At 43.8% G+C, this 27,092-nt stretch overlaps 1 protein-coding gene across 1 annotated transcript; it reads right to left on the reverse strand.

Moving 5' to 3' along the window:
• Positions 1-15,694: 15,694 nt before the first annotated feature.
• On the reverse strand, positions 15,695-18,864 carry LRATD1 (LRAT domain containing 1). The gene has a single exon (XM_019451607.2). It carries the CDS (start codon positions 18,862-18,864, stop codon positions 17,986-17,988), a length of 879 nt encoding a protein of 292 aa, XP_019307152.1. The 3' UTR covers positions 15,695-17,985.
• Between the last annotated feature and the right edge of the window lie 8,228 nt (positions 18,865-27,092).

The raw sequence follows: 27,092 nt of genomic DNA on the forward strand, positions 1-27,092 counted from the left end.
AGAAGATTAATACATAAAAATTAATAGCATATATCAAAATAATAGCCTTCATCACCAATTTGATATATGTACATTCAGTTTAGATATAACTAACTAAAAGATGTATGAATCAAACTAACAGGCAAAACTACCAGATTTTCAGAGAAAAAAATCTAAAATTCTATTAAACATATGAAGACATCATTAATGTTTATAATATATAGACCAATGGGGGGGGGGGGAAACCTTGAATCCTATCAGACAAATGGACAAAGATATAAACAGGCAATCAGATTAAGAAACATAAATAATGTACATGCTAAGAGATGCATAAGCTCATGGGTGTTAAGGGAAATGCAAAAGAAAACAACCACAATATATCACTTTGCTGGTGTCAGAGTGAGAAAATTAGGAAGTCGGATAATGCCAAGTGTTGGCGGAAAGTGTGAATGCAGGAACTTGCATGCTCTGTTGCACAGAGTACAAACCAGAGCAATCACTCTGGGAAACAACCAGACTTTAGTCCAGTTAGAGGTCTGCCCTGAGACCCAGAAGTCTCTCTCTGGGTGTGTATCTCCCACAGATGCATGAGGGGCACTAACAGGGAAGTTCCTCTCTGCACCCTTGTTGTGGTACAAAACTAGAAGCCGTCTGGGGGAGTCTACTCACTAGGAAACAGAGAAGTATAACAGTATGATGCACAGAACAGAATGTCATACAGCCCTCCGGAATCGTAGATGAGATCTACGCAGAACAATATGGATAGATCTTAAAAAGTGTTGGATGAAAAAAGTAAGAAACAATATGAGGTACATAGCACAATGTCATTTGTGTACATTTAACATATGTTCACGCGAAATAAAAATGCATGCTTCTATGACCAGACACAAATAGAGGAATGTATATCAAGCATATTAGATTGATCTTCTATGGTGAGGGCAGTGGTAGAAAGAATGATGATGGAAATAAAGGAAATTAACCAATAAAGAATGAGAGGTTACATGGATTAATGATGATAATGTGTCATGAACACAGGCATATGATAAACTCATGCTCCACAGCTGAGCATCCTGAATTATGAACTCCTTTTGTGAAATTGTGTGTATTTATATAGACACGTGTGTGGGTGCGTGTATCCTGAAAATTTTCGTATCCATTTCCCTAATAAGTCCATCTTCAGAAATGTGGTTTAAGAAGTAAATCAAAATATAGAAAAAAAGTCTACCCAAAGATGTTCATTGCAGCATGGTATTCTATACTAAACAGTATAAACAATGTAAACGTTAACAATAAAGATAATGATTAAATAAACCATGGCATATCCATTTAATACAATACTTTGTAAGCATTCAATTGATGTTTACATGGAGTTTGTATTGACATTGGTGATGTCTACAGCATACCAATATGTGATAAAATATGTGATATAAAATTTGATTTATATGAATACAGCTAAAATGGAGACATGTATTGAAATATTATCAGGAGAAAATACATATAAGTGAATAGTGGTTTTATATGAGCAGTAGGACTATAGACAATGTTTTCCTTTTTTCCTGCATTTTTCAAATGTAACTTAATGAATAGTTATTACTTTCAAAAATGTAAGACAAATTATACCAAAAAAAAGCAAGCATTGTTCACAGATTAAATGCAAATTTCCTAAGAAATATGACCAATTATGAGCTGTCAGTACTTTTCGTGAGCACAAGGAAACAACAAATTATGAGGCCACCTGAGCTCCTGGAGCTAGGGAACAGCCAATGGGTACTGGTTTCTTTAAAGTGGATAACAAGATATTAAACTGGATGCTTTGACTAAGTCACAGATAGAAAAGAGGTAGGATGCTATAATAAGAACTAGAAAAAATCCACTGTAGATAGTGAAGAACTCATTTAGATAACTCAGTCTTGCACCAAGGAAGTACAAAAGGAGAGGATCTTTGAGGGGGTGCTGGTTTACCATAAGTGCCACACACCCCCTACCCCCCCCAAGAGGTGCAATGGATCAATCCTGCCTTAGCTCAAGTCTAGCAAGAAGGACTTCAGGGAACGATTGGAGAGCTCCATGTATGTAGCAGTTAGGATTCCTTCCCAGGACATTCAGAAGACAAGAGACTGGCCCGCTTCCAGGTTTATCCAGTAAAAGGACACTTGAATGTGTTCCTTGCACCAGATGTCTTACATTTCCTGATCTCTTTATCAGCCTTTCTCCACCATCTTCTCCACATACATCATCCTGTCCATGTATACTGCCACCCCGCCAGGTGCGTGCGCACACACACACACACGCACACACACACGCTCCAAAGGAATGGGAATCTATAGTTATCAAGGAAGAAAAAAGAGAAGACAGGCAGGGCGGGTGCTCTACAGCTGTTCTACAGTCCCAGAGGCAGGGACTGTAACCTTTAATAAAGTTGGAAATTGGCTCCTTCAAGGGTCTGAGTTTTCCAAGTACCAAGTGAGACTGTGTTTTGTGTTTAGAGTGACAAATGGGATTTTCTTCGATCTAAGAGAGAAGAGAAAATCTCAGGGATCTGCCTCACTTCATCTAGTGACAGGGGAGAAGCTACCCTTCATGAGTGTATTTAGGATTAAAAAAAAGATGCTTTCGATTTTATGACTTAACGCCAATTATTTCACTGACAGTGTGGCAATTTGGCAGATAGATTTCCTGGGTGTGAATACTGGAAGCAGCTGGGTGGAAGCTACTCGGAAGACTGGGGCAAGATCCAATTGTACTGGTTCTCAAAGTGGGGCCCTGGACTCTGTGGGGTCCCTAAGACCCTTTCATGGGGTGTACTAGGTCAAAACTATTTTCATAATCCTAAGATTTTGGCTTTTCTACTTTAATTCTTTCACGAATGTTTTTGCAGAGTTCTGCAGAGGTTACATGATGTATGAAGGAACAGATTGAATGCAAAGGAGATGTAAGAATCCAGTTGTCTGCTCTTTAGCCAGACATTAAAGAAATCTGCAAAAACGTAAGCCAATAGCACTCTTCTCACTTTTCTTTTTGGAAAATATAGTTATTTTTATTAAAATTATTGTTTATGTAACATTTAATGTGTTTATTTATGCTATTTTAAACACATAAATACTTTTTCTAAATGTGACTGTTAATTCTATCATGGCAAATATTGATGGGTGTAACTTACATAAACAAAAGCTCTGGTGGGCTTCCCAATAACTTACAGGAACCCAAAGATCCAGAAAGTTGAAAACCACCGTGCTAATGAACTAGGCAGGTACTCCAAAGGGGAGATTGGGTCTAAGAAACAGATGTCTCTACAGATTGAGGAATACCATATGTATAAAAGTTTCCTCTTACTTTAAAAATCTGACTAAACACCCAATGAAAACATACTTTTATAATAAAGAGCCATTTGTGTAAGATCCCTATCCAATTTGCACCAGAGGCAAACCATGTAACAGAGTTTTCAGTTTCAAGGGTAGAGAAGTTAAAGGTAAGTGTTGGGCCCATCGAAAGGAGGGAATGCAACGAAGAGTGGACTGGTTCTCCATGAAGGAGGATATAATGCCTGGAGAACTAACTCTCTGGCCACAGAAACACAACCACAGGTAGTTTTTTGGGGGGGTTCCAATGCAGCTGAGATGCAATTATTGAATAACATATTGGGAGGGGGTTATTTCTCCTTCTCCTTCCCCTAATAGAGTAGTTCCTGCTTTCGTTAACAAAACAAAACAAAACTAACAAACAAACAAAACCACACCCATTTGTATCTTCCTCACAGCATCTTTATTTAGGTGAAATTTCAGTAAATCTTCGATTTTTATCAAAATATTTGAACAACTATTACATACTTGAAATTCTGTTAAGGAGACTAGAAAATGAGTAAGATAAGATTCATTCTCTCCGAAGATTTACCACCTGAGTGGAGACAATGCAAACCCATTCAAGAATTAGGAAACCTGGGACACCTGGGTGGCTCAGTGATTTAAGTGACAGATTCTTGGTTTTGGCTCAGGTCATGATCTCAAGGTTGGTGAGTTCCAGCTTCGCACTGGGCTCCTTCCTGATAGCACAGAGCCTGCTTGGAATTCTCTCTCTCCCCCTCTCTCTCTGCTGCTCCCCTGCTCATGCGCTCACTCTCTCAAAATAAATAAAATAAACTTAAAAAAAATAATTATGAAACCTGTAGTCTCAACGGCAAAAGAAAATTCACTTAATAGCTTAGATTCATTGGATTCAACTGCATGCCTTTTATTTACAAAGCACTGTAGGTGGATATTTTACCGCCATTAAAAATTTTAACTTCTGGGGCGCCTGGATGGCTCAGTTGGTTAAGTGTCTGACTTCGGTGTGTGTCATGATCTCACAGTTCGTGAGTTTGAGCCCCACATCAGGCTCTCTGCTGTCAGCAGAGAGCCTGCTTTGGATCTCTCTCTGCCCCTCCCCTGCTTGCACTCTCTGTCCCTAAAAAATAAATAAACATAAAAAAATTTTAACTTCCTCCTAACCCTGTGAGTTAGAATTTATGATCTTTTCAAAGGCAAAGGGATAGGAGCCCAGGGCAGTGATTTGCCCAAGATCACACAGCCAGGAAGTGAGGAGTCGGATTTGTAACCATGTGGTTTTCAAAATCCAACATCCTTTCCATTATGCCATCCTCTGCTAGATGATTTACTTACTTAGTTTTATTTATTCCAGGCTATTTCAGTCTCTAGTGAGTTCATGGTTCATGAGGAATCACTAATCTCCTTCAGAAATGGAAATGCCGTAGGTTGAGACATAAGATATCCTTTCACGAGACTGGCCATGGGTAAACATTCATTCACTGCAATATCTCATGGTAATGCTCTCGTAGCTGAGTTAAACAGGTCTCTTCATATGTATAAGTATGTCCTACAGCCAGAGCTGTGCAGGGCCTGACTCATGCCATTACCCTGCTGTTAGGGCTGGCCAGCTATTAAAACAGGCATCATTTTGTACAACTCTTACAGGCTGCTGCCAGAAAAATTTAATTGAAGTCTTGTATACATTTTTTTTAATCCAAAATTTTAGACTTCTTGTAAGGAATTAGAAGCAGAGTATGTATATATTGGTTATTTTTTCCTTCTGTTTACTTTTGAGAGATCTTTCCTCCAAATACTATAATTAGCTTAATATTTATTGACCAATAAATGACTCTGAGGTGAGGACTGCCTTGGACTGCTGGTGACGGACAGCAACTCCTTAAATATTATCTAACAGGTGAATCTCTATTTCTGAAGTTCAGGATGAAAAACAGAAGAACCTCAACATTGAAGCTTGATTCCATTTTGACATTTAGACATGCGTTTGAGAATTTTATTCCAGGAGACAGATAATCAAATTGAGGCGATTAGCCTATGTGTTAAACAGTCGGTCCAGAGTTTGATTGTGGTTGTGATTTTGAACACCCTAATACCTACTTCTCTTAGGTACATTGTTTTGAAAAATTAAGAGTTCTTCTTTGTCCAACTGCTAGCAGAGGCATAATAAAAATACTCCCCCATGTTAGTAGGAAACTTGAAGTGGAGTTTCCCTACGAGAAAAGGGTGGAAGGAGACATTTGATTGTTCCAGGGAAATCTTGTGAGAGACAGAGAAACATAATGGCTTCAGATCAGAGCACCTGAATTAACATGCTGTTTCTACTCAATGCAAGCTGTGTCATATTGAGCTGGGTGCTTACCCCTGTCGAGCCTCAGTATCCCCGTTTGTACAAAGGGGACAGTGAGATCTGACACAGGTTAGTTGTAAGGATGACAATGACTGTGTAGGCTGCACATCTCTGAGTAATGTCAGTAGTTATTACTCTGATGATGTGGACTTATTTGCCTCCTTAGATTATTTCATCACTGTAGACAAATCTAATATTCAGGACACTATCATGGGTAATAAAATAGTTTGCAAAGGAAATAGAATCACCCTGGCCCTAGAAGGTTGGAGACTTAGGATATTCTGTTAGTGTTTGTTACTTAAAATTACTCTGATGGATGGATTCTTCCACTAAGCAGCCTATATTAAATTCCAAATGTAATCCTATTGGAAGAATAAACCTACAACATCAGCAATACTCCTTGAGGGTTCTTGTCAATTTGACAGATTTGACAGGCAGACAAATTTAATTTATTAAAATATTCTGTCTAGCGTTTTTAAAAGACAAGGGGTTTTTATACTGTAAATGAACTGTTTTCACGGCCTTATTAAAATAAATGCATAAAGTCAGCTGTTTGTCTTTGGAATTCATTAACATGAGGTTCAACACATAAAGAATTGCTCTCCAGTCACACCTATATACACCTGGACGTTTTGACTATTTCTCCGTCTTTGTGAAGAATCTGGGATTTCTCCATTTTCAAGCAAATGAGAATTCCACACAAGAAGGAAAAACTTGCTTATATGCTAGATTTCATGGACATATGTATTAAAATTATTAGAAGAATTTAGAAAGCCAACACTTGGCATCAAAGCCCATGGGAAAGACCTGAGCAAATTCAGGGTGTCCTTCTGCAACAGGCTTAGATTTATTTTTCTTCAAAGAAATTCTGTTATTTGAATTGAAGGAATATTGTCAAAGTTGATAGACTTCCTGTTTTCTTCACAGGGCCATTTTTAAATTAAACACAATGCACTTTGAAATTGGAATGTTTATATAGACTGAGAGCCGGTATCAGTTCTCAGAGTTGTCAGTTTCCTGCTGGCCATATTTCCGTGTCAGCTATTAATTCTGCCTGGCAAAATGGTCTTAATCTTGACACATTTTGCACAGTGCATCTGAGTAATGTCCTCATGGTTTCTGACATTTTGGTGGCTTTTTCCTCTACAGTTACCTTGCCCCTTAAAACTGTTCTGCCCTCCTGTCTGTGGCCTTGGCCTCTCTCCCTGTATGAGAGCATCTTCTCAGATGGCCTAAAACCATCACTGCTCAGGGCCCCCAGCCCTTCCCCAAGAAGTCCCAAATTTGCACAGTTTCTCGCTAGAGAATTTGTCCTAACCCTGTGAACTAAATCTTAGGCAACCAGTTCACCTATCAATCAAAATCTTGCCTGCAGAGATGTACTGGGAGGCGAATTAACTGGTAAATTAAATGCTAATAACCTGCCAATCTCAGTAGTTCCACAGCAAAATGGCTTTGATTCAATATATGTAAATCTCACATCTACAGAATTTGTAGGACCAAACTTACTCTAAAAATAGCATTTTACATAAAAATGACAAAAGAGTGTCTATTGGATTTAAATAACATGCCAAAATTATCTATTTTCCCATCTGTTAATAAAGATTCAACAAAAATGTGTAGTTGTCTTAAAAACACCATTCAGATCTTCTACGCAAGTCAAGGACTCATTTCTTGAAGTTGATGTCTCCTTCCAAGTGCTTCTTCCTTTGACCTTCTATAGTATATTTTTTCATTGTACCTTGGTAATGACCTACATTCCAGGCTGTAGTGGATTGTGGCTAATAGTGTACCTCTCTCCTTTACCAGATGGAGTTCTTGAAGTCTAGACTATGTTTTGTATCCACATGATGTAAAACAAAGGCTTGCCTATAATAGGGACCCACCAAATGTTTAGGGAGTTGATCTCCCATGAGAACATTAATTTTTAAAAAGCGCTTACCAAAAGTGAATTACTGGGACCTTATGAAGATAAAAAGCTTCTGCACAGCAAAGGAAACAACCAACAAAACTAAAAGGCAACCAACGGAATGGGAAAAGATATTTGCAAATGACACATCGGACAAAGGGCTAGTATCCAAAATCTATAAAGAGCTCATCAAACTCCACACCAGAAAAACAAATAACCCAGTGAAGAAATGGGCAGAAAACATGAATAGACACTTCTCTAAAGAAGACATCCGGATGGCCAACAGGCACATGAAAAGATGTTCAACGTCGCTCCTTATCAGGGAAATACAAATCAAAACCACACTCAGATACCACCTCACGCCAGTCAGAGTGGCCAAAATGAAGAAATCAGGAGACTATAGATGCTGGAGAGGATGTGGAGAAACAGGAACCCTCTTGCACTGTTGGTGGGAATGCAAATTGGTGCAGCCGCTCTGGAAAGCAGTGTGGAGGTTCCTCAGAAAATTAAAAATAGACCTACCCTATGACCCAGCAATAGCACTGCTAGGAATTTATCCAAGGGATACAGGAGTACTGATGCATAGGGGCACCTGTACCCCAATGTTTATAGCGGCACTCTCAACAATAGCCAAATTATGGAAAGAGCCTAAATGTCCATCAACTGATGAATGGATAAAGAAATTGTGGTTTATATACACAATGGAATACTACGTGGCAATGAGAAAAAATGAAATATGGCCTTTTGTAGCAACCTGGATGGAACTGGAGAGTGTGATGCTAAGTGAAATAAGCCATACAGAGAAAGACAGATACCATATGGTTTCACTCTTATGTGGATCCTGAGAAACATAACAGAAACCCATGGGGGAGGGGAAGGAAAAAAAAAAAAAAAAAAAAAGAGGTTAGAGTGGGAGAGAGCCAAAGCATAAGAGACTGTTAAAAACTGAGAACAAACTGAGGGTTGATGGGGGGTGGGAGGGAGGGCAGGGTGGGAGGGAGTGCAGGGTGGGTGATGGGTATTGAGGAGGGCACCTTTTGGGATGAGCACTGGGTGTTGTATGGAAACCAATTTGACAATAAACTTCATATATTGAAAAAAAAAATAAAAAAATAAAAATAAAAATAAAAAGCGCTTACCATTGTTCTTAGAGCAAAAGAGTTGCTTTCTAATTAAGTTAACTGAGTCAAATGAAGTCAGCATTGGTTGAGCATCCAATGTGACCAGATACTAGCTACTAAGGAACCAAAGATCAGAATGCCAAGATCCCTACCTCAAGATTAAAACCCAATTCAGCAGGCAATCTGGTTCCCATTAACTTAAGTAAATTGTGTTTGACATAGTTTAGGGGCTGAAAATTGGAATATTAAGTGAGTAGAGTGAATGTTAAATGCTCAGATAAAGAACTATGGGAGCTCGTGAAGAAGGATTAATTTGGCTTGTTGTTGAAGTAGAATGTACTGCAGGAGAAAGAGGGCTTCACGGAACAGCTAATAAATGTCCTATGAATGAAAGGATGAGGAGGATTTTGACATGTGGATAAGAAGGCGGGGAGGATGTTCTATGTAGATGAAAGCTTGAGCAAAGGCATATAATGACATGGTTTTTGGAGAAAGGTAAGTGGTTCAGTACAGAGGACTCATAGGGACAATTTACTGTGACGAGTCAAGGGATGAAGCTTCAGAGTTTGGGGGATAGGGGACAGACGGGGCACAGCTCGAATGATGCCATGCAGTCTGGATTTCATCTGGCAAGTTATGGAAAACCCTTAAAGATTTTAAGGAAGTAACATGGGCAGAACAGATCTGGGCTGTCAAGCACTTACTTTGTTGGTCTGTAGAGGATGAAGTAACTACCTCTGCTCCCATTTCCTTGTGTAGATCCTGTCTCATAAAATTACACACAAATAAAACAGATGTACGCAAGGGGCACTGATTCTGAAATGAGGATGGTGAGGCTGCATAATGAAACATCTCATCTGCTGTCTCCTCTAGAAATTGCTCTCTGGGCAAAAGCAGTTTTACCATAACCCGTATTTACCTAGGTATCTAATCCCAAGTTAGTAGTATTTCATTCCAAAGAAGCACTCCATTCTTGAGTTTTGACACTTCTTTTCCTCAGCAGGATATTATGGTTTAAAAATCTCAAATTAAAATACCTTTTCTTAAGTACAAATAGCCATAACCATGACCAAAACCAGATTAAACTACATTAATGTCCAGAGGTGCTCAGAGAATACTATTTCACTGGAAAAATACAGGGTGCTTCTCCTAAGAGTTTCAGGGAAGATCTCAAATATAAAAGTATATATATTTTATAAGACATTAATGTAGGTACATTTTTAGTGCTCAATTGCACTTCAAATTATTTCAAGTTATTCTAGCCGTTCAGCTAGCTAGAGGTCCAAATGTCATCAATCCAAGAAGACTGGTTTTCTCCTGCTCCCCCTGCTGGAATGTTAGGCAAGGGGATTGTTTTCCTTCCACAGATGCCATAGGTGATTTGCTTATTAGTAAGTTTGGGAAAGATGTTACTTTCCAAAAGGCGAACAGGACTTGGATGTTTCAGACGTGTTCTGCGCCAACGGAACATCTCTGGTCTTTGAGGGCCCACTGACTAAAGTAGCCCATATGGGAAATGTCTTGTCTCATTTTTACTTCGTGCAAGTCAACCCCCAGCTGCCTTCTAAATTTGCAACTCACAGAGCTATCTCACCTAGGTGGAGATTGAATTGCCAAGAGGAGACAAATCTGCATTTCCATCATAATGAAACTCATAACGTTCATTCATGAAGAAAGCTGACATCAGTATAATGAGGGCAGAGAAGCCTTTTCAACTATGTATGGCTAATCTCCCATCATCTATAGTCTAATATAGATTTCTCACAATTCTAGCTTATTTTCTAAACAGAAACTAATTTTCTACGGTAGGGTTTTTAGGGAGAATCATGTAGATGTTGACACTTTTAGCCCATTCTTACTGTGGTTTGGCTCAGAGAGAAACCACGGGCAGTATGTCCCACATTCTTATGGAGGGGCCGGTTTTTTCTCCCTCTCCCCACTTCTTCCATTCATTCAGGAGACTCTGACTGAGCATCTATTGCAAGTGCTAGACTTTGCAGGTGCAGAAATGAGTAAGTCACAGAGCCTTTCCCAATAGAGCTCAGTCTAGAGAGAGACAGATGTAAACAACATTTATAGTAGGGGAGAGTCTGGGGGAGGTATAAACAAATTCAGTGGGAACACACAGAAGAAAACTACCAAAGCCATATCAGGGAGTAACATGGCGCTACTGTGAAGGGCAGGTAAATAAGAGTTCTCCCCTCAGGAATCAAGAAGGGCAATCAGATAAAGGGGACAACATAGAAAGTCATGAAAGCATGAATGAAAACTACATGTTCTGCCTACTATTTTATGTGGCCTTAGTATAAGCTGGTGGCAGACAAGGGCTGGACCATGGAGGACACTGACTGCTTCATAAGGAGTTTGGTCTTTATCTTGTGAGCATGAGTGTGTATTTTAAAAGATCAGGGCACCTGGGTGGCTCAGTAGGTTAAGCGTCCAACTTTGGCTCAGGTCATGACCTCGCAGTTCATGAGTTAGAGCCCCATGGTGGGCTCTATACGGACAGATTGGAGCCTGGAGCCTGCTTCAGATTCTGTGTCTCCCCCTCTCTCTGCCCCTCCCCCACTTGCACTCTCTCTTCCTCTCTCTCTCTCTCTCTCTCTCAAAAAAAAAATAAACGTTATTATTTTTTTTAAAGATCACTGTAGCCACACACATTTGGATAGAGGCACCAGAAGGGTAGAGACAGGAGGGGAGGTATGGGATAGCCAGGTGGGACGTGAGGACCCAGATTGGGATAAGTAGCAGGTGGGATTAGAAACAGTGACATAGAGTATTTCTGATTGTATCTGGGAAAGCGCTCCTCATATCCTCAGATAAAGGATGGCAAGTCCAACAAAACAACCAAAAGAGTACAAGAATAGAGATGCATGAAACACCCATCAACACAAACATGCAACCAACTCTCTCAGTGATTAGGGAGTATGTGAACCCTTCCTTCTGCGGCTTCTCCTGGACTATGTGCTTGTCCCTGGACCTGAATCTGGCCTTGGTCTTAAAAGACTCATGAGCAATCTGATAATACACTTCCATGCTGTGGATAGAGGATGTGTCCTTAATTTGTCCACTCTAAAAGATCAGAGGTCTCTGGCTTCTTAGAGATGTAAGGTCCTCCCTGAGTAGAGTGGCCAGGTGATGTCCTGGACATGCAGTTACATTTGAATTTCAAATAAAAAGATCATTTTTAGTATAAGTGTGTCCCAAATATCACATGGGATACACCTATATGAAAATGATTAGTCTTTATCTGAAATTGAAATGTAATTGATTGGCCTATATTTTTATTTGCCAAATTGGGCAACCCTACCCTTGAGACTTGCTTTTCTCTGGCTCAGACCTGGGGCAGACAATTCCACTGAGAAGCAGAAGGCAGGACAAAACAAAGCATGTGCCGAGAGCCGGGGAGATGTTTTACAGAATCATTGTCAGTACAATCCCCCTGGATTTGCTCATTCCCCAGGAGAATCTGAAAACAAGGGGCTTGGCAGTGAGCAAAGAGCTGGCATGTTGCAGGACTGTTGGAGGGGAAAATGATTGAATTTAGAATAATAATGTATTTGTTAAAGCAAATATCAGTATAGTCATAACAGAGAAGCCCTCAAGTTTCCCATTGTGGCATGAATAGAACATTAACGTCTATATTGTAGATTGATGGCAAGAATTTTCTTGGAAAGCACATAAGCAGTAGCCTTATATGATCTCTTTCTATTTTTTGGAAGACTGAATACAGTTCAGATTAACATTTGAGGCATTTATTTTGTGCTTGGAATTTAAGACATTGGCTCTGTTCATACCTAATATTTTACAAGCCTCTCCCCTTTGGACAAAATTAAGTTCAGAACTCATGTTCACATAAAAAAGTAATTGGATTATAAAAGCCAATGGGCATAGCCATTATTTGGATATTTTCATATATAAATGAATAATGTTTATTCAGAAAAACACCCATGACCAAACTCCGTCAAATCTAATTTTCTCAGAGAGTTAAGCTCATATTCTGGTAGGTTTTTCCTTACATAACTGAAGAAAATTCTTAGCAAGAGCTTTAATAATAAGCTTCTTTCTGAAGCAGTAATATTGTGATTTCATGCAAGAAAAATCTCCCCTTGACGTAAATGAGAGATGAAGTTGTGGGAAGGTATAGTCAGAGTTATTAGTTTGCTTTCCCCTTTCTAACCAAATGACAAGAACATTTTGTCTTTGGATTCTTTGATAGTTTTTTTTTTTCCTGTTAGCAAATAGAATATTCAGAATACCTTTCCCCTGATACTAGTCTTAAGCCTTATAAATTATATTTTTGTGGGGTCTTCTGAGGTGGGAAAAGCCTGCCAATTTCAATTAGAGTGATTTAGGTTTCCTTGTAGAGAAGCCACGTGGTGGGATTCCTGGTTTTCCTAGTGATCAGGTGTCACCGAGAACACCTGAGGTGTAGACATGCCTCACTTAGCCTTATATGTACTGAGCACCTACTCTGTGCCTCAGCACAAGTCGCAGTGAACCAGACAGACTGATTACGCTCCACAGCACAGGGGACTGTTCATCTGGGTGCTTGTTGCCAGTAAATGCAAGCATCACGACTCACCCACAGCCACAAAGCCAAAGACGATTTTTCCTTTTCCCCAACATCTTCAAATACCCAAATTTCTTCTATTGTAGGTTCAAATGAGGTAAACATACAACATGTGAGTGATGGCATCAAGGGGATTTTATAAATTATTAAATGGTCAGAAAATAAGATCTCGGCTTTCCTGCCTTTGGTTAGAGAATAGGCGTCCCCTGTTGCAAAGCTTATTCATTTCTTTTATCATGTTCCAGCTTTCCCACTTGCTCTTGCGTCTTATTTTGTAATTACTTTCTTATCTTTGCAGCTTTCCTTTGAATCTTAAGTCTTTCTAGTTAGAGAAACAAGGAACATATACTTCTGTAATTGAGACAAAACTAAGTGCGACTCCCATATTTTCTTCTTTTTCTTTATGCTCCGTTTCAGGGATGGCCAGCTGGCTGTCCAGTTGTTCACTAGCTGTGAGGACCCCAGAGAACGTCACCTGTTTTTGTAGGTCTCAAGTCACTCTCCATTTTGTCTTAAAGAATCTTTGTGTGTGCACACGTCTGTATATATCTCTGAATGAAAACACGATTACTAGCTGTTGGTAGGAATGTATCTACGGACACAGATGGAATGCATGCATTATGTAAACGTGTAGTAAGTATATGTGTATATGCAAATGTGTATGTGTACACAGATGTCCGTGTGTAAATGTGTGTGTGTATATCTGTGTGTGTGTGTATATATATATATATATGTATATATATATATATGCATATACACACATACACACACACACATTCTGCCAATAGCTAGTAATTGTCAACCAAAAAGGTCAAGTTCGGTGTTAACCATTTTCTAAACACAGTTCTTTGTGTTTCTAGAAACCTGAAAGTCTGTACTTTTCACCTACAAACCCATTATCCGTGTGGCAAGTCATGTCTGAAAGCCAAACTTAACAAGACTCTCTTCACCTGTTTAAAAGCAAGAAAGCAGAAAGCTTTGAAGGTACGCATATGGACAAAAGGAAATTAGGTTGCTCTATGATGTTTGTGCCTCTGGTATTAATTTCACTGAAATTCCACTCTGCTCCATTTATTCGATGACTAAGAGATTGAACTCTTAGGGAAGGAAAGAACATATAAACATGTAATTAACCAATAAGGTAATGTTTGAAGACTGTTAGGATATACTGATTATTCAGATTACTTCACTATTTTGTGAACACCAATGGCATGCATTTCTGAAAAAAAAAATCATTATTCAAACAAAAGTGTTCACCATGAAACACGACACAAAGAGGAAGATAAATATGAAACATGTTTTTTTAAAGGTGGTAAAATCATGTCACATAATTGGTCTTACAGCTGCTTCTGCGTTTGATGTTCTAACCTGGTGCAAATGTGTGTTATTTGCTAGTGAATCCATATTTAGTCTTTCTTTTAATAATACACAGTCATGACTGGGATTTAAATTTTTAAATATTGAGGAACTTTACATTATATATATATATATATATATATATATATATATATATATATATATGACCTGGTTTTGTTTAAAGTATGCCCATCCTCTCTCCTCCTCCCCAGCTTTTTGTTTTTGTTTTTGTTTTTGCTTGTTTTTTAATAACAAAATCTGTAGCAAAGCACTCCTCGGAGTACAAACGTTCATTCTTTTTTAGTATTTGCTTTTTCAGGGTCAGCCTCTGAAGGTGGACAAGCAACAGAGGCACAAGGGTAGGTTTCCTCTCTAGCAGAGAGCAGGTGGAACCCAGTTCCAGCTCGGCCACACTCAGCATCATGAAAAGTACAGTGAAGCTCCGTTCTCTTGAGGAGAACTCCCACCCAAAGTAAATTCCTGACCTCTATCAAAATGTTAGGGGGCTTCTGGCTTTCATTTTTAGAACTCTGATAAAATCCGGGGATCCTCCATTCACTCAAAATAAAAAATCAAGTATGCCCATGGCATCTTTCAAAGGAACACCCACCCATTTGGTTTCACTCACACTGTTAACAGTGCCCTCAAAATACACGTTTTCAGGAGAAAGTTACTAGATAATATCTTGAGAATATCCTCTCCGTGGTGCACGATGCTTAGGATTGTTTTGCCATTGGCTGTTATTAACACGGACCAGGGGTCCCCTCTGTAAGGAGTGTTCTCCTACTGTGAATCTGTACGAGTCTTACCATCAACCCAGTCCTTGACAGACCAGTACAGGAACGAATGCTACTTTGGCGGCCAAACTCTTACTTTTACTGACAGTCGAGTCTCAGAAAGTATAAAGGTGCTGGGCCAGTCCTCTGTTCTTATAGTGACCGTCTCGGTAAGAGAAAAATCAGATTATGTGCCATCAGAGGAAATAAAATGTTAGTATTAGGTGTGATCGACCGATGCATTTCTTTTGCTTAAGCCCCACCCTCTGAGTGACAGGTGGAGGACAAAATGTCAAGAAGTTCTGCTGGAACAAGTGTTCAGGATGGTGTTTAATACAGCAGAGAGCCAAGATACAGTGGGAGGACACAGTAAAGAATGTGGAGAAGGTAGACACAATAAAGAACTTCGGTTTATGATCTGCCATCTGCTATTTGAAAGAGGAATAAGTTAGGGAATTAAGTGACTTTTAGTTCCCCATACATGCAAAGGTAAGTTAGTTATTACAAAAGTTTTGCCGTTGTATGCGCTGAAAGAAAAGCATATGCATTTAAACATTTTTTAAAAAATAAATCACTCAATAGGCTTAAGAAAAATACTCTAGTTCATATTTCATTGATCTGACCTTTTGATTCAAGATCAGGGAATGAATCCAAGGTGGAAACAAAAAAAAAAAAAACAAAACAGAAATGAACCATTTCACCATGAAAAAAGGCATTTCCAGTCTCAGCTAACCTCGACTAGTTTTTATTGCATTATTTTTGAAATGCCAAGAAACTGGCTTTGGCCATATTTGTCCAACTAAATCACAGCTGTCAAAATGCAGTTGCTTGCCACAATTAGCTAAACACCATTATTTGACAAATTCCCTGGGAAGGGACGTAGATGCTGTAGGTGTCTAACAGTCAGGCTGGGGCTGCAGCACAGGGAGAGAAGTTGGTACATCCTTGGCCAAGGAAGGGGTTTCCAACGGCCTTAAGTTTTTGGAACACACACACATTTGCCCTGGTCCTACAAGTTCTTTCTGGTTTTCAGGAATGAATTGTGGGATTGGCTAAAGAGGAAGGGAAAAAGCCACCGATTCTAGAGTCCTTTCTTAAGGACATCAAGGGGAGAGGAAGAAAAAGAAATGCAAATGTGAAATGGTAATGGTATACAACATGGGGAAAAGAAACCTCATTGAACCCGCTAGCAATTTCCACCCAAGCAGTGAACCCCTTAACTGACAGAAATTCAGTACAACATACACATTGATTAACACCTTCACCATTATGAGGACTGCCGTTTCAAGCCAAAAATTAACTACAATATGCAAAAACAGAATTCTCATAAGATTTGAGAAAAATAGAGTGAAAAGGCAATGTTAGCTAAGCTCTTAGCTAAATCCACTCTTAATGGCCCCCACTATTTAAACTATCATGGATTAAAGCCATGAAAATAAAAATTTCAATTTGAAATTTTATTAGCATGTTGCTAAAATGGTCAATAAAAACATCAACACGATAGGCTTTGTTGACATAGTTGGAAAACTGCTCTCTCACTTTTAAAACTTTATTTCCACTTCCCCACCGTCTAAGATAGCTATGTTAGGAAAAGCCAAACTAAATATTCTGGCTATGGTGTTGTAATAATGCTGGTTTCTTGAATGTTGCCATATCTTCCTCCTCTCTCTCTCTCTCCTCCAACCCTTTAAAAAATAGGACTCTTTCTGAAATGCAGCCCCATCAGGGAGCAAACTAGGGTTAAGAACAACAAGCGACCGTCTCCACACATTCAAGTTCCCAGACACCAGGTGAACCTTCTCCTTGCCGGGGGCGGGGCCCGCGCTCCTCACCAAATCAGCTGAGCCATTTTCCTCCCGGGACCAGGAAGGCTTCCCTTCTGCCAGCGAGGGAGACTCACAGGCAAATGGGGTGGGGGTGGCGGTCGCTTCCCTCGGTGGAAAGGACTGGAAGCAAACATTACAGCTTTGCCCGGAGCCTGGAATACAAATGTCAGGAGACTTGGGGCTGGAGAGCTGGAAAAGTCCCGGGCAGCCTCGGGATAACCCGGAGTCCCAAAGTGCTCTCTTGTGGAATTATTCACAAGTGCCTAAGGGACAGGCTCGATTTCTTGGAAATCCTGCAATCTGGGGACACGTTCATACGGGAGGTGAACTGTGCCCTGGAAAGATCATTTCTCACCTCCGACTGGTCTGTGTGTGCGCACTGGGGGCGGTGATGGTCCCTTTATAGGAGGTCGGGTGACAGTCACTGACTAGCGACCTGTGGGGAAAGCCACGTCCTTGCTTGCTCCCTTCAGCCCTTTCTCCTTTCCCCCGTTACAACTCGAGGGGAAAGCGCACGCTGGGTTTCCCAACACCATCACCACCGCTGGGGGGGGGGGGGGCTCAGCCAGGCGCGCACAGCTGCCCTTGCGTCCCGGGGCCAGTTCCTGAGACTTTCGGCCACTTGCGGAGGGGTGCGAGGGTGCAGCCTGGGCACCGGCCGCCGCAGGAGGGCGCTCGAGGGGGGACGGGGGTCGCGGATCGCCGGCCAGGAAGCCCGGGTGCTGGGAAGGGAGCGGGGCGCGGGGAGACAGGAGGCGCAGGTGGCCCCCCCACGAGGCTACTCCTTGTCGTCCACGAGGTCGGCGAGCTCCTGGAGCACTCGCAGGCGGCCGCTGGCGTCGATGCGGCGCTTCTCGCGGATGAGGTCTTCCAGGCTGTGAAACCTGGCCGTGTGCACCTTGTTCTCGCCCAGGTGCACCTTGAGATAGTACTGCTGCTGCGGGGGCTGCGTGCCGGCCGGCACCTCCCCTCCCGCCTTGAACTCCCGCTTACCAAAGCGGCACCAGGCGGCGAAGCTCTCCGAGTTCGTCCAGCAGATCTCCTCGCTCTTGAGGCCCAGGTGGCCGCAGGCGTTCTGCACCACCAGCTCGGCCACCAGCGGGCGGTAGCGGTACCAGCTATTCACCACCCGGCCCACGTTGGCCGCGCCCGCCTCGTACAGGCTGTCCTGGCGGATCTCGCCTTGGTGCAGGTGGATGATCTGCCCGCCACCCACATAGACGGCCCAGTGCGGGGCGGGGGCGGGCGGCTCGGGCGCCGGCTGCAGCCACAGCAGCTCCAGCAGGTCGCCCGGCTCGCAGAGCGCGGGCAGCGCGGTGACAGCGTAGACGCTCAGGTCGGCGCCCTGAGGGCCGCCGCTCACTTTGGAAAAGATGCATTCCTGCCCCCGGAAGGCGGAGAACTGAGTTTCGTTGAGGACCAGCTGGTGCAGCAGGTGGTGGCGGTGGCGGCTGGGGCTCTCTGGGCACGGGGTGCAGCCCGGGGGGGCCTTCACGCCGAACTTGTCGGGCTGGCCGCGTTCGTCCAGGTCCTCCTCCTCATCCGAGAAGAAGTAGGCGACCCCAACTCGTAGCTCGTCCTTCTCGATCCCCGACGGGTCCCCTGTGGGCAACTCGCTGTAGTTGAGGTGGGTGATGCGGTCCAGTTGGTTGCCCATCAATGACGCGGCGAGGCGAGGGCCAGGAGCCGGGATCTGCGGGAGCACAGACGAGAGGCAGAGACACGATCAGAGTCCAGCTGCCCCTCCCCGGGACGTGCAGTGCCCCTGGGACCTGCCCGTCCGCCCGCCCACGCGCCGGCACTGGAGTCACCCGCTCCTCCCCAGCGTCAGGACAGGTGCAGAAGCCACCCGTCCTTCGGGGAGGAGCAGACGCCACCACACAGCCTCGGACCCCATCCGGGAACCCGGTACAACTCCCACAAGAGAAGAGGCAGGCAGCGGGAAGGCGCGAGGGGTCCCAGTGGGGACGACAGAGCCGGTTGTTAGCAGCGAGAAGACCGACACCCGGGAGAGGACCGAGGGGTAGGTTGGAAGGAAGAAGGGGCGCCTCGGGCCTCAGAGCTTGGAGCAAGCTGCGCCCACATTTCTGTCCCCACCCTCGCCAGCCCCCCTCTCAGTTTTGCGCTAGGTCGTACTCCTCCCCTGACAGCGCCTCGGACAATGACACTCGGGCACATTCGCAGGCACTCACGACACCGGCAAAAGCTTGTTCACCTGGGAGTCCAGGCACAGACAGGCGAGTATATCGGTGTGATAATGTCACATATACACCATGACGAACCTTCGCGACGGCACACTCAGACTCCCACATTCGCACACCATCCTAACCCCACGCTTGCACGCTCGCCAGGGCACGCACACCCACGCACCCGGGCACACCTGCCCACACAAGCAGGTGCGCTCCGCCCCTTACTTCTCTTGCCTTCTCCCCAGCAGGGCCAGTCGGGCTGCGCCAGGGCGAGGCCGTTCTGTCTAAAATAACCTAACAAAGAGGAAAGGGAAGGATGGGGGGAGCCAGTGCGGTGTCTGGGTGCGGGTGCGGGTGCGGGTGTGGGCGTGGGTTGAGTAGGGAGGTCCACTTTCAGCCAAAAGACCCCTTTTCCCTCCTACCCGGCACAGGGTCCAAACAGTCGGACGAAGAAAAACCGTTTCCAAGGCAAAGAAAGCCGCCTCTCCGTACCCGTGATTTCCCTGCTCCCGAAACCCCAAACTCCTTTAAAGTCTCCTGGTCCCCATGGGTGCTGCGGAGGCGGCGGTGGCTGGTGGGTCCTGGGAGGCGCGTGGGGTTGCGGCTCCGCTCTGCCCCGCGCGGAACGGTGCGGTGCGGTACCCGGCGCGGTGCCCGTGCGCCTGCCGGTCCGCGCTGGCTGGCTGGGGTGCCCGGTCCACCTGGGTACTCCCGACTCCGTTCTGCTTTCCCACGGCGGAGCCCAAGACTCTAAGTAGCCGGAGCAGCTGGTTCCAGGGCCCGCCCCGGGCCGCGCTCATTGGTTGGGGCGGCTGCCCGGGCCGCGTCAATCTCCGCGAGAGGGGGAGGGGAGCAGGGGCGGGTCTCCAGCGCGCGCTCCGCCCCGGCCCGCCCGGCCTCGGTGCACCGGAACGCGCACGGCCCCCGGGAGTGGAGGCGCGACAACCCGCGGGGAGCGCGCGAGGGGCGCGGCGCCGCTGCGTGGCGCCGCTGCGCGCCACCACCGTCGCCCCCCGGCTTTTCCTAGCTGGTCGTGACTGACGGCCCGAGCTCTGTGTCTGGGAGTACAGACTCCAGCGACGAAGCTGGGTCTGCGGGTGAAGAACCCCCGTGTACCCAGGCACTGAGGGCGGCCCGGGGCGGGGAGCGACGCTGTCGGAGCCGGGCACCTGGGCCCTGGTAGGGCCCCCAGGAGTCTCGGTGCCCGACGGCCGTAGGCTGATCTGCCCACAGACCCCTTCCCTGCCGGCACGGATGCTTTGCAGATTGTGCCCACGGCGTCAGCTTCTTCTCGGATCCGCGTGAAACTGCTGACCCAGCACTGGCGCCCGGTTTAAAAGGAGCACCTTTGACAAATGCTACTGAAAAATCTGAACCTTGGCCAGCCCTTTCCCTAATTGGGCCTATGATTTGGGCTGCAATTTTCTATGAAAGGAGAGCTTCACAAATGCCAACGGCCAAGCCCCAGAACTGCCTTCGTTTAGGGATTTTTGTTTGGTTTCGTGGCAGAAGGGTGTCCAGCAGTAATTAATGATTGCATTTCTGGATGGAATGTTAATGAATGAACGAGTTCTGGATATTGGGTGTGGAAAGACGACTTTCATACATAGGACATTCTAGAGCGACAGTTTAAAAAGCTTATAACACTTAGACATCTGGTTCTACTCTCGAGACTGGGCTCTGAAAGCTTTTCTGTGAAGCCTACTCTTTCCCCAGGGAGACTAGGGTGCTTCCTCTTTGTGCGCCCTTTGCAGTTGGCATAGACTCTTAGAGCTCTAACCTCCCCCCCTTTTTTTTAATGGTAAACCTGTGTTCAATTTCTTGCTCTTTACAAAGTGAACGATTGGACAGGAGGATTGGCCTGCGCTCTACACAATTTTGTATTCCGGACGTCTTTCACAATGCCGGCTGTACAACGGGCTCCATCGTCAATAATAAAAATGGAAATAGCCAACATGTACTGGCTACTTATAAGTGGATAGACACTATGCTAAGAGGTTTAAGTAGGTGAGATTTAATGTTAATGCCTCTGGAGAGAATTCTCTGGTACAAGCACCACAACAGATGAGAAAACAGAGGCCCAAATAGCATTGACAGCAATCTCTCCAGGGTCTGTGGAACTCCAAAGTCGATCTTTAACCTGTCTGTACTGTTCCTTGGGTTAAAAAAAATATATATCTTGTTTTATAAGACAAACCTGGTGTCCCAGAGAAGTTACCTGAGCACTGACACACATTATAAAACCTTTATTTTTTTATTTTTTGGTAGACAATTTTGTTTAAGCACTGTCCAACTGCTTTCTGAAGGTCTCTGTTTATCCCATAATCTTCAAATACAGTGATTTATCAAAATTAGATGTTTGATACGGATAGCTGGAAAAATGGTTTTAAAATGACCATCTGCATACATTTGATGTAGGTAAATCTCTTTCAGAAATTTGGCCACGTGCAAGTTATAAGAATACAAGTTGCCATCCTTGGAACCGACCACAGATTGTGATGACCTTTTTTATACTCTCTATAAATGATAGACAACTGGTTTTGGCCCTGAAGTCAAGGGAATTGAACAAGTGGCCTCCGAAGTTGAGAAGTGAGTCATTGGTCCGGTTATAAACTGGACTTAGTGATCTCTGGGAGGGAATATCTGAAGAGTTCATTACTGGTGTCTGAGAGGGAGGTGAGGGAGTCATTGAAAGTAGCTCAGCACTTGGTGTTGAATAACCTCTCTCTCTCTCTCTCTTTTAACCTCCTGTCCATCCCAGGATCAAATCTTGTGCACATTCACAAGGTATTTGCTGGGATGCCGTGTTCTGTCTTAGCCGTCCTATCACATAACTGTTCCAGACTACAGCATAAGCAGGTGGTTCCTCTTTGCTTACTATCCCAACATTCTAAAGGATAATGAACAAAAAATATTGTCAGGGCTTCAAAATATAGTGCCAAAAGTTTAAAACATCAGCATGCAACTTTTTGAATCTCCTTTCCGTCCCCTTCTGTAGGGGTAAAAAAACAAAACCAAACACACACACACACAAAAAAAAAAAAAAAAAAAAAAAAAAAAAAACCTTAAAGTTTTAGTAATCAAAGGGAGAAGAAATACCCTGAGAGCCCACCTTGAAATATAAGGCAGAGAACACACTGACTCTGAGATATGGAAAAGGAGGAGTCAACGTATAATAAGGAACATGCATCTATTCTTTGTAGCTTTTGGCAACAACAAAGATAATAAACCAAGAAATAGGCCAGTCAACTCAATGGAGTTCACTATCAAAAAACCTTAGCTTTTATTTGCATCACAAAATCTTGTTTGCTAATTGTTTTGTCTATTATTCTTCACCCCATCCTGCCTTTTTGCAGGGAGGAAATGTAGTTTTCCAAAAGAAAAATAGAGTCATCAAAAGCACAAACTCTGGAAGCCAATTAGTTTGAATTTTCCTTCAACATTTTCCATCTGGGTAACTTGGAGCTGCTGGGTGTTGGTCCCTTCAACTGTAAAATGTGGTCAAATAGTATGTAGCTCATTAAGTTGTGTGCGATCATGCATACACACAGTTCATGGCACATGGTGACCTTTCAATAAATGCTACCTATAGCTATTCTCATTGGCAGATGAGGGGAGAGGGTTCCATGTCCTACTTGTTAGGACAACTGTCCAGTTCTGTCTGTCCTTTGACCCAGGGAGGAGCTAACCTAAGATGGGGTGTCCAAGGCTGTCCCTGGTTGGGGTGTGGGACTGCTTCGTTCTTGAGGTTGTAAGAGCCTTGTCTATCCCGTAACTAGTTCAACATCTAAAGCTCTGTATTGATTTCTGTGTGCAAGCCCTGGAGCGGATCACATCCTGTGTCCTGCAGTATTTTGAATTGTTTGTAAATGAACATTTTCTTGTGTGAAGAATATGTACAGCAGAGTGTATATATATATATGTGTGTATATATATATATATATACACACATATATATATATATATAAAACCTTTAATTGTATGTCCTTCCTTAACATTTAGCCTTTCATGAACTCTCTCCCTGTCCTTGACCACCTTAGGCACGCAACATACCCACCCTGACCTTGGCTAAAGAACACTTTGCACCTGTCTGGGACAGAGACAGTAGCACAGCTTCACCAATCCCATTTCCTCTCCTCTGGGCACACAGCTAAATTGCATGCCTATGCTGTTTGATGGGTACCATCTGACTGAGTCTGACCAGTGGAATATGGGTGGAATTTTAGTAAGCCACATCCAGGCTTGGCCCCTGAAAGTAAAACCATTAACATGATCTCCCATACACCTGTGTTATCTCATTGGGTTGTATGTAGAGGATCCATGGGAGAATCTGAGGCTTTAAACGATGGCAGAGCCCCTGGATGGAAGGAGGCAGGGGTTCCTGAATGACTATGGACAGCAGGAGACTTCCCCTCTAAAATGATCTGTATCAAAGTGTGATGTGAGGGAGAAACCAATCTTACGGAGTTAAAGCCACCAAAATGTTTTCTATTTGTTACAGCAGGAAACTATCCTGATAGGTATACCCTTCTTTATTTTAGAAATATCTCTGAACAGCAAATCGTCTATTCCCCTTCCCTTTTTCCCCTAGTGTCTGTTCTCACTCTGAAGATCCACTTTCCATTGATGGAAATCCTAGTGTCTCAGCATGTTCACATCACCCAGGATTTAAGGAAATCAACAATGGATGCGCCAGTCCCCTCTGGGTACTGTCCCATGTCTCCCACTTATTTTTTTTTCTCTAGATTCACCTCCATGTGCCTATCTTACCTGCCTTCTACTTTTTTTCTAGACCACACAAACGGCAGGGTCAACCCCTTGCAGCTAAGACTAAAGAGAATCCTGCTTCCCCTTAACCCCTCTGTATGTGCTCATGCTCTCACTTCCTGTTTCTTCCGAGGTGCCCTCTTCTAAGTTGTGATTCCACACTGTCACATTTTCCCAGTTCCTTCCTATGTTTTTAGTGGCTTCTTATCATTTTGCCTTTGAAGACTCATAGATGTCCTCTGGGAAAAACTTGTAGCACTTGTGGGTTGAACATGCTCCTGGATGTGGATGATGCAAAGATATCTCAGCCCAGTATTAGTCGTTTCTTGGTGTTCTTCTCAGATTTTTAGGAAAGTCCATACCTTTTGCACGGGGTCACTTCCATACGACAGTGACGGTAGAGCTCTGGGTAGGTCTGGGTCACTATTACACATATGCTTTCTGGCTTTTCCTTTCGTTTCAAAGGTCCTTCCCTGCCATCCGCATCTACCATCTATGAAAATTTATAACCCATTCGAGCATCAGTCCCCACCCCCGACATGCATCTGTCCTCTCGCCTACATCTTGAGATGTGGCGGATGTGTCAAAACACTTTTCAAACTGAACTAGTATCATTGGTTGATTTTCTTTTCTTTCTTCCTTAATGGACTAAGAATTCTTTGAGGAAAAGCCACAAATCTAGTTCAAATTTATAATCCCTTTGCTGAGCCTGGGGTCTAGTGCATTGCACACAATCATTATAGACACCTTGCCTGACTCAATGCGTGCCTGAGCAATGATCACCATTTTATTTACTGAGCTGGCAGTGTTTGGTTTTGTTTCTGTTTTCACCCATCGGAGTGCCCCAGAAACTAGCCCAGGCTCAGAATTAGACGGCGTGTGAGAAGGTTTGCTATGTGAGAAGCAGTATTGGGTTTCCAAATGGTCCTCTGGCATCATCAGGAGCCTGGTAGAACTACAGATTTGCAGGCAGGCTCTACCCCAGATTTCGGGAAACCTAATGTTGGAATGCGCTCTGGGAATCTGCATTTTAAACAGTCTCCCCAAGCATTCTAGAGGCAGCAGAGCAACCACCGGTTAAGCACTTCTCAAATTTAAGAAATCATTCTTATTCTTTGGGGTACAGTGAAGCCCTAGAAGAGTAGGCTCTGGATAAATACTTGGAATTATGTTCTGTAGATGTTCTGTGGTCCATTGCTAACAGAAGCAAGGCTCATTTTAGACTTGGGTATACTAAACTGGTAAATGTATCCATTTGCATTCAAAGGTGTGTGAAGTCAAGTGGTTTTTAAAAAGTCTTATAGCTGTGTGGCAGAGCTGAGGATTACTCTCTCTCTTCAGTTGTTTAAACTCCCACACCCCAGTCCACTTGTCTAACAGGCTGTAGTTAGAGCAGGAACTTGAGTCAACAAGGAAACCCTGCTCCCCGATGGTTATTTCCTCCTTTGGCGATTGATTGATGATGGACATTCTTGGGTTGTCCTGCAAAGCACAGTTTCTCTGCCTTTTGTATTGCTTGATTTCCTTGTGGTATAGTTCTTTTTCCAGCCCCATTTCTGGCAAAGATCAGTCCACACCCCTGTGCACTGAATGCCGTCTCCTTAGGTCTCTTCAAGAACCTCCCACCTCTTTGCTTCACCTTCATTTATAATCCTACGTCTTTTCCTAGCTCCTTTCCCAGTTGCATGTAAACACTTTTATTCTCTCCTATCTTAAGGCCGTCCCCTGACTATGCATCTCCTTTGAGATACACTCCTGTCCTGGAGGAGTTGTCAATACACATTGTATCCCAACCTACCACAGGGATCTCCTGCGCCATCACTCTGCCAAACAGCTCCTACCAGGGGGACCAGTGATCCACTGGTATTGAATCTGATGAGTGCTTTTGGGCTCTTATCTTACTTGCCTTCTCGAAGCATGTGGCACAGCAGACTATTTCCTCCTTATTGAGATAAAATTTTTCTACACCTTCCGTTGTATCTCACTCTCCAGGTTTCCTTTCAACTTCTCTGGCTGTTGTTCTTATGATGTTTTGTGGGCTCATTTCCTTCAACTTGTCCTTTCGGTATGGGTTTTCTTCAGGATTCTGTTCTTAGAGTTCTTAGGTTTTCTTCTCAATGCGTTCTCTCTCATTGCATCATCTTGTCTGTTTCTTTGACTTGCGTCACATTTCTGTGTGATGATTCCCTAATGGAAATCTCCAGGCCCCATCTCTTTCCTGAACTACAGATCCAAATATCCAACAGCCTAGAAGCCATGTCCTGGGGCTGTTCCACAGACACCCAAAGGGCAGTATGTCCCAGGCTGAGCACCTTCTGGAGCGCGGTGCTTCCCTTTTGGTATGTCCTCTTGTGGACAGGCACCATTGCCCTCTTTGCGAGCCAGTTCCTGGGCACCATCATGTTCCCCATCACCTTCAAGCCCCTACGTGGCCATACTCTATTCCTGGTGTTTCTCCCTCCTGCATATCTTTCTCCTCTTCCTGCATCAATCCATTCCTGTGCTGCCATCTTGGGCCCAAGTCAGCAGGAACTCCCGTCGAAATTGGTGCTGCAACCTCATTGCTTCCCCAGTGTGGTTCCCTCAGCCATCTCCCATGCTGCAACCAGAGTGATTTGTACAACATGCATATCTTTACACCCTTTCCCTGCCCTGCTCTCCATACGGTCCTCAGTAATTCTCCCACGGATACTGGGAAAACATCCGAAGCCCAGGCACGGCTCCATGATCCAGCCCTTCACTGGATCTTCTCATCCTCTGCTACTCGCCCTCTGGCTTTTTGCTTCAGCCGTACTGGTTAAGGAGATTTGTTTTTACCTGTTTCTCTGCTTTGCTGCTCTTTTTCGTGTTACTGCTTCTGTTCCGCCTGCTAAGATTCTATCCTCCACTCTTCCCCTGGCAAGAAAGTCTGTTCTTCAGGTCTCAGTTT

The sequence above is a fragment of the Panthera pardus genome, unplaced genomic scaffold, assembly GCF_024362965.1.
Source record: "Panthera pardus isolate Hobbes unplaced genomic scaffold, ASM2436296v1 HiC_scaffold_26, whole genome shotgun sequence".
In the NCBI taxonomy this organism is placed as follows: Eukaryota; Metazoa; Chordata; class Mammalia; order Carnivora; family Felidae; genus Panthera; species Panthera pardus.

What these genes read in the sequence shown, in the direction of transcription:
- LRATD1 (XM_019451607.2), bottom strand. Translation starts at nt 18,864, where the DNA reads ATGGGCAACCAACTGGACCGCATCACCCACCTCAACTACAGCGAGTTG.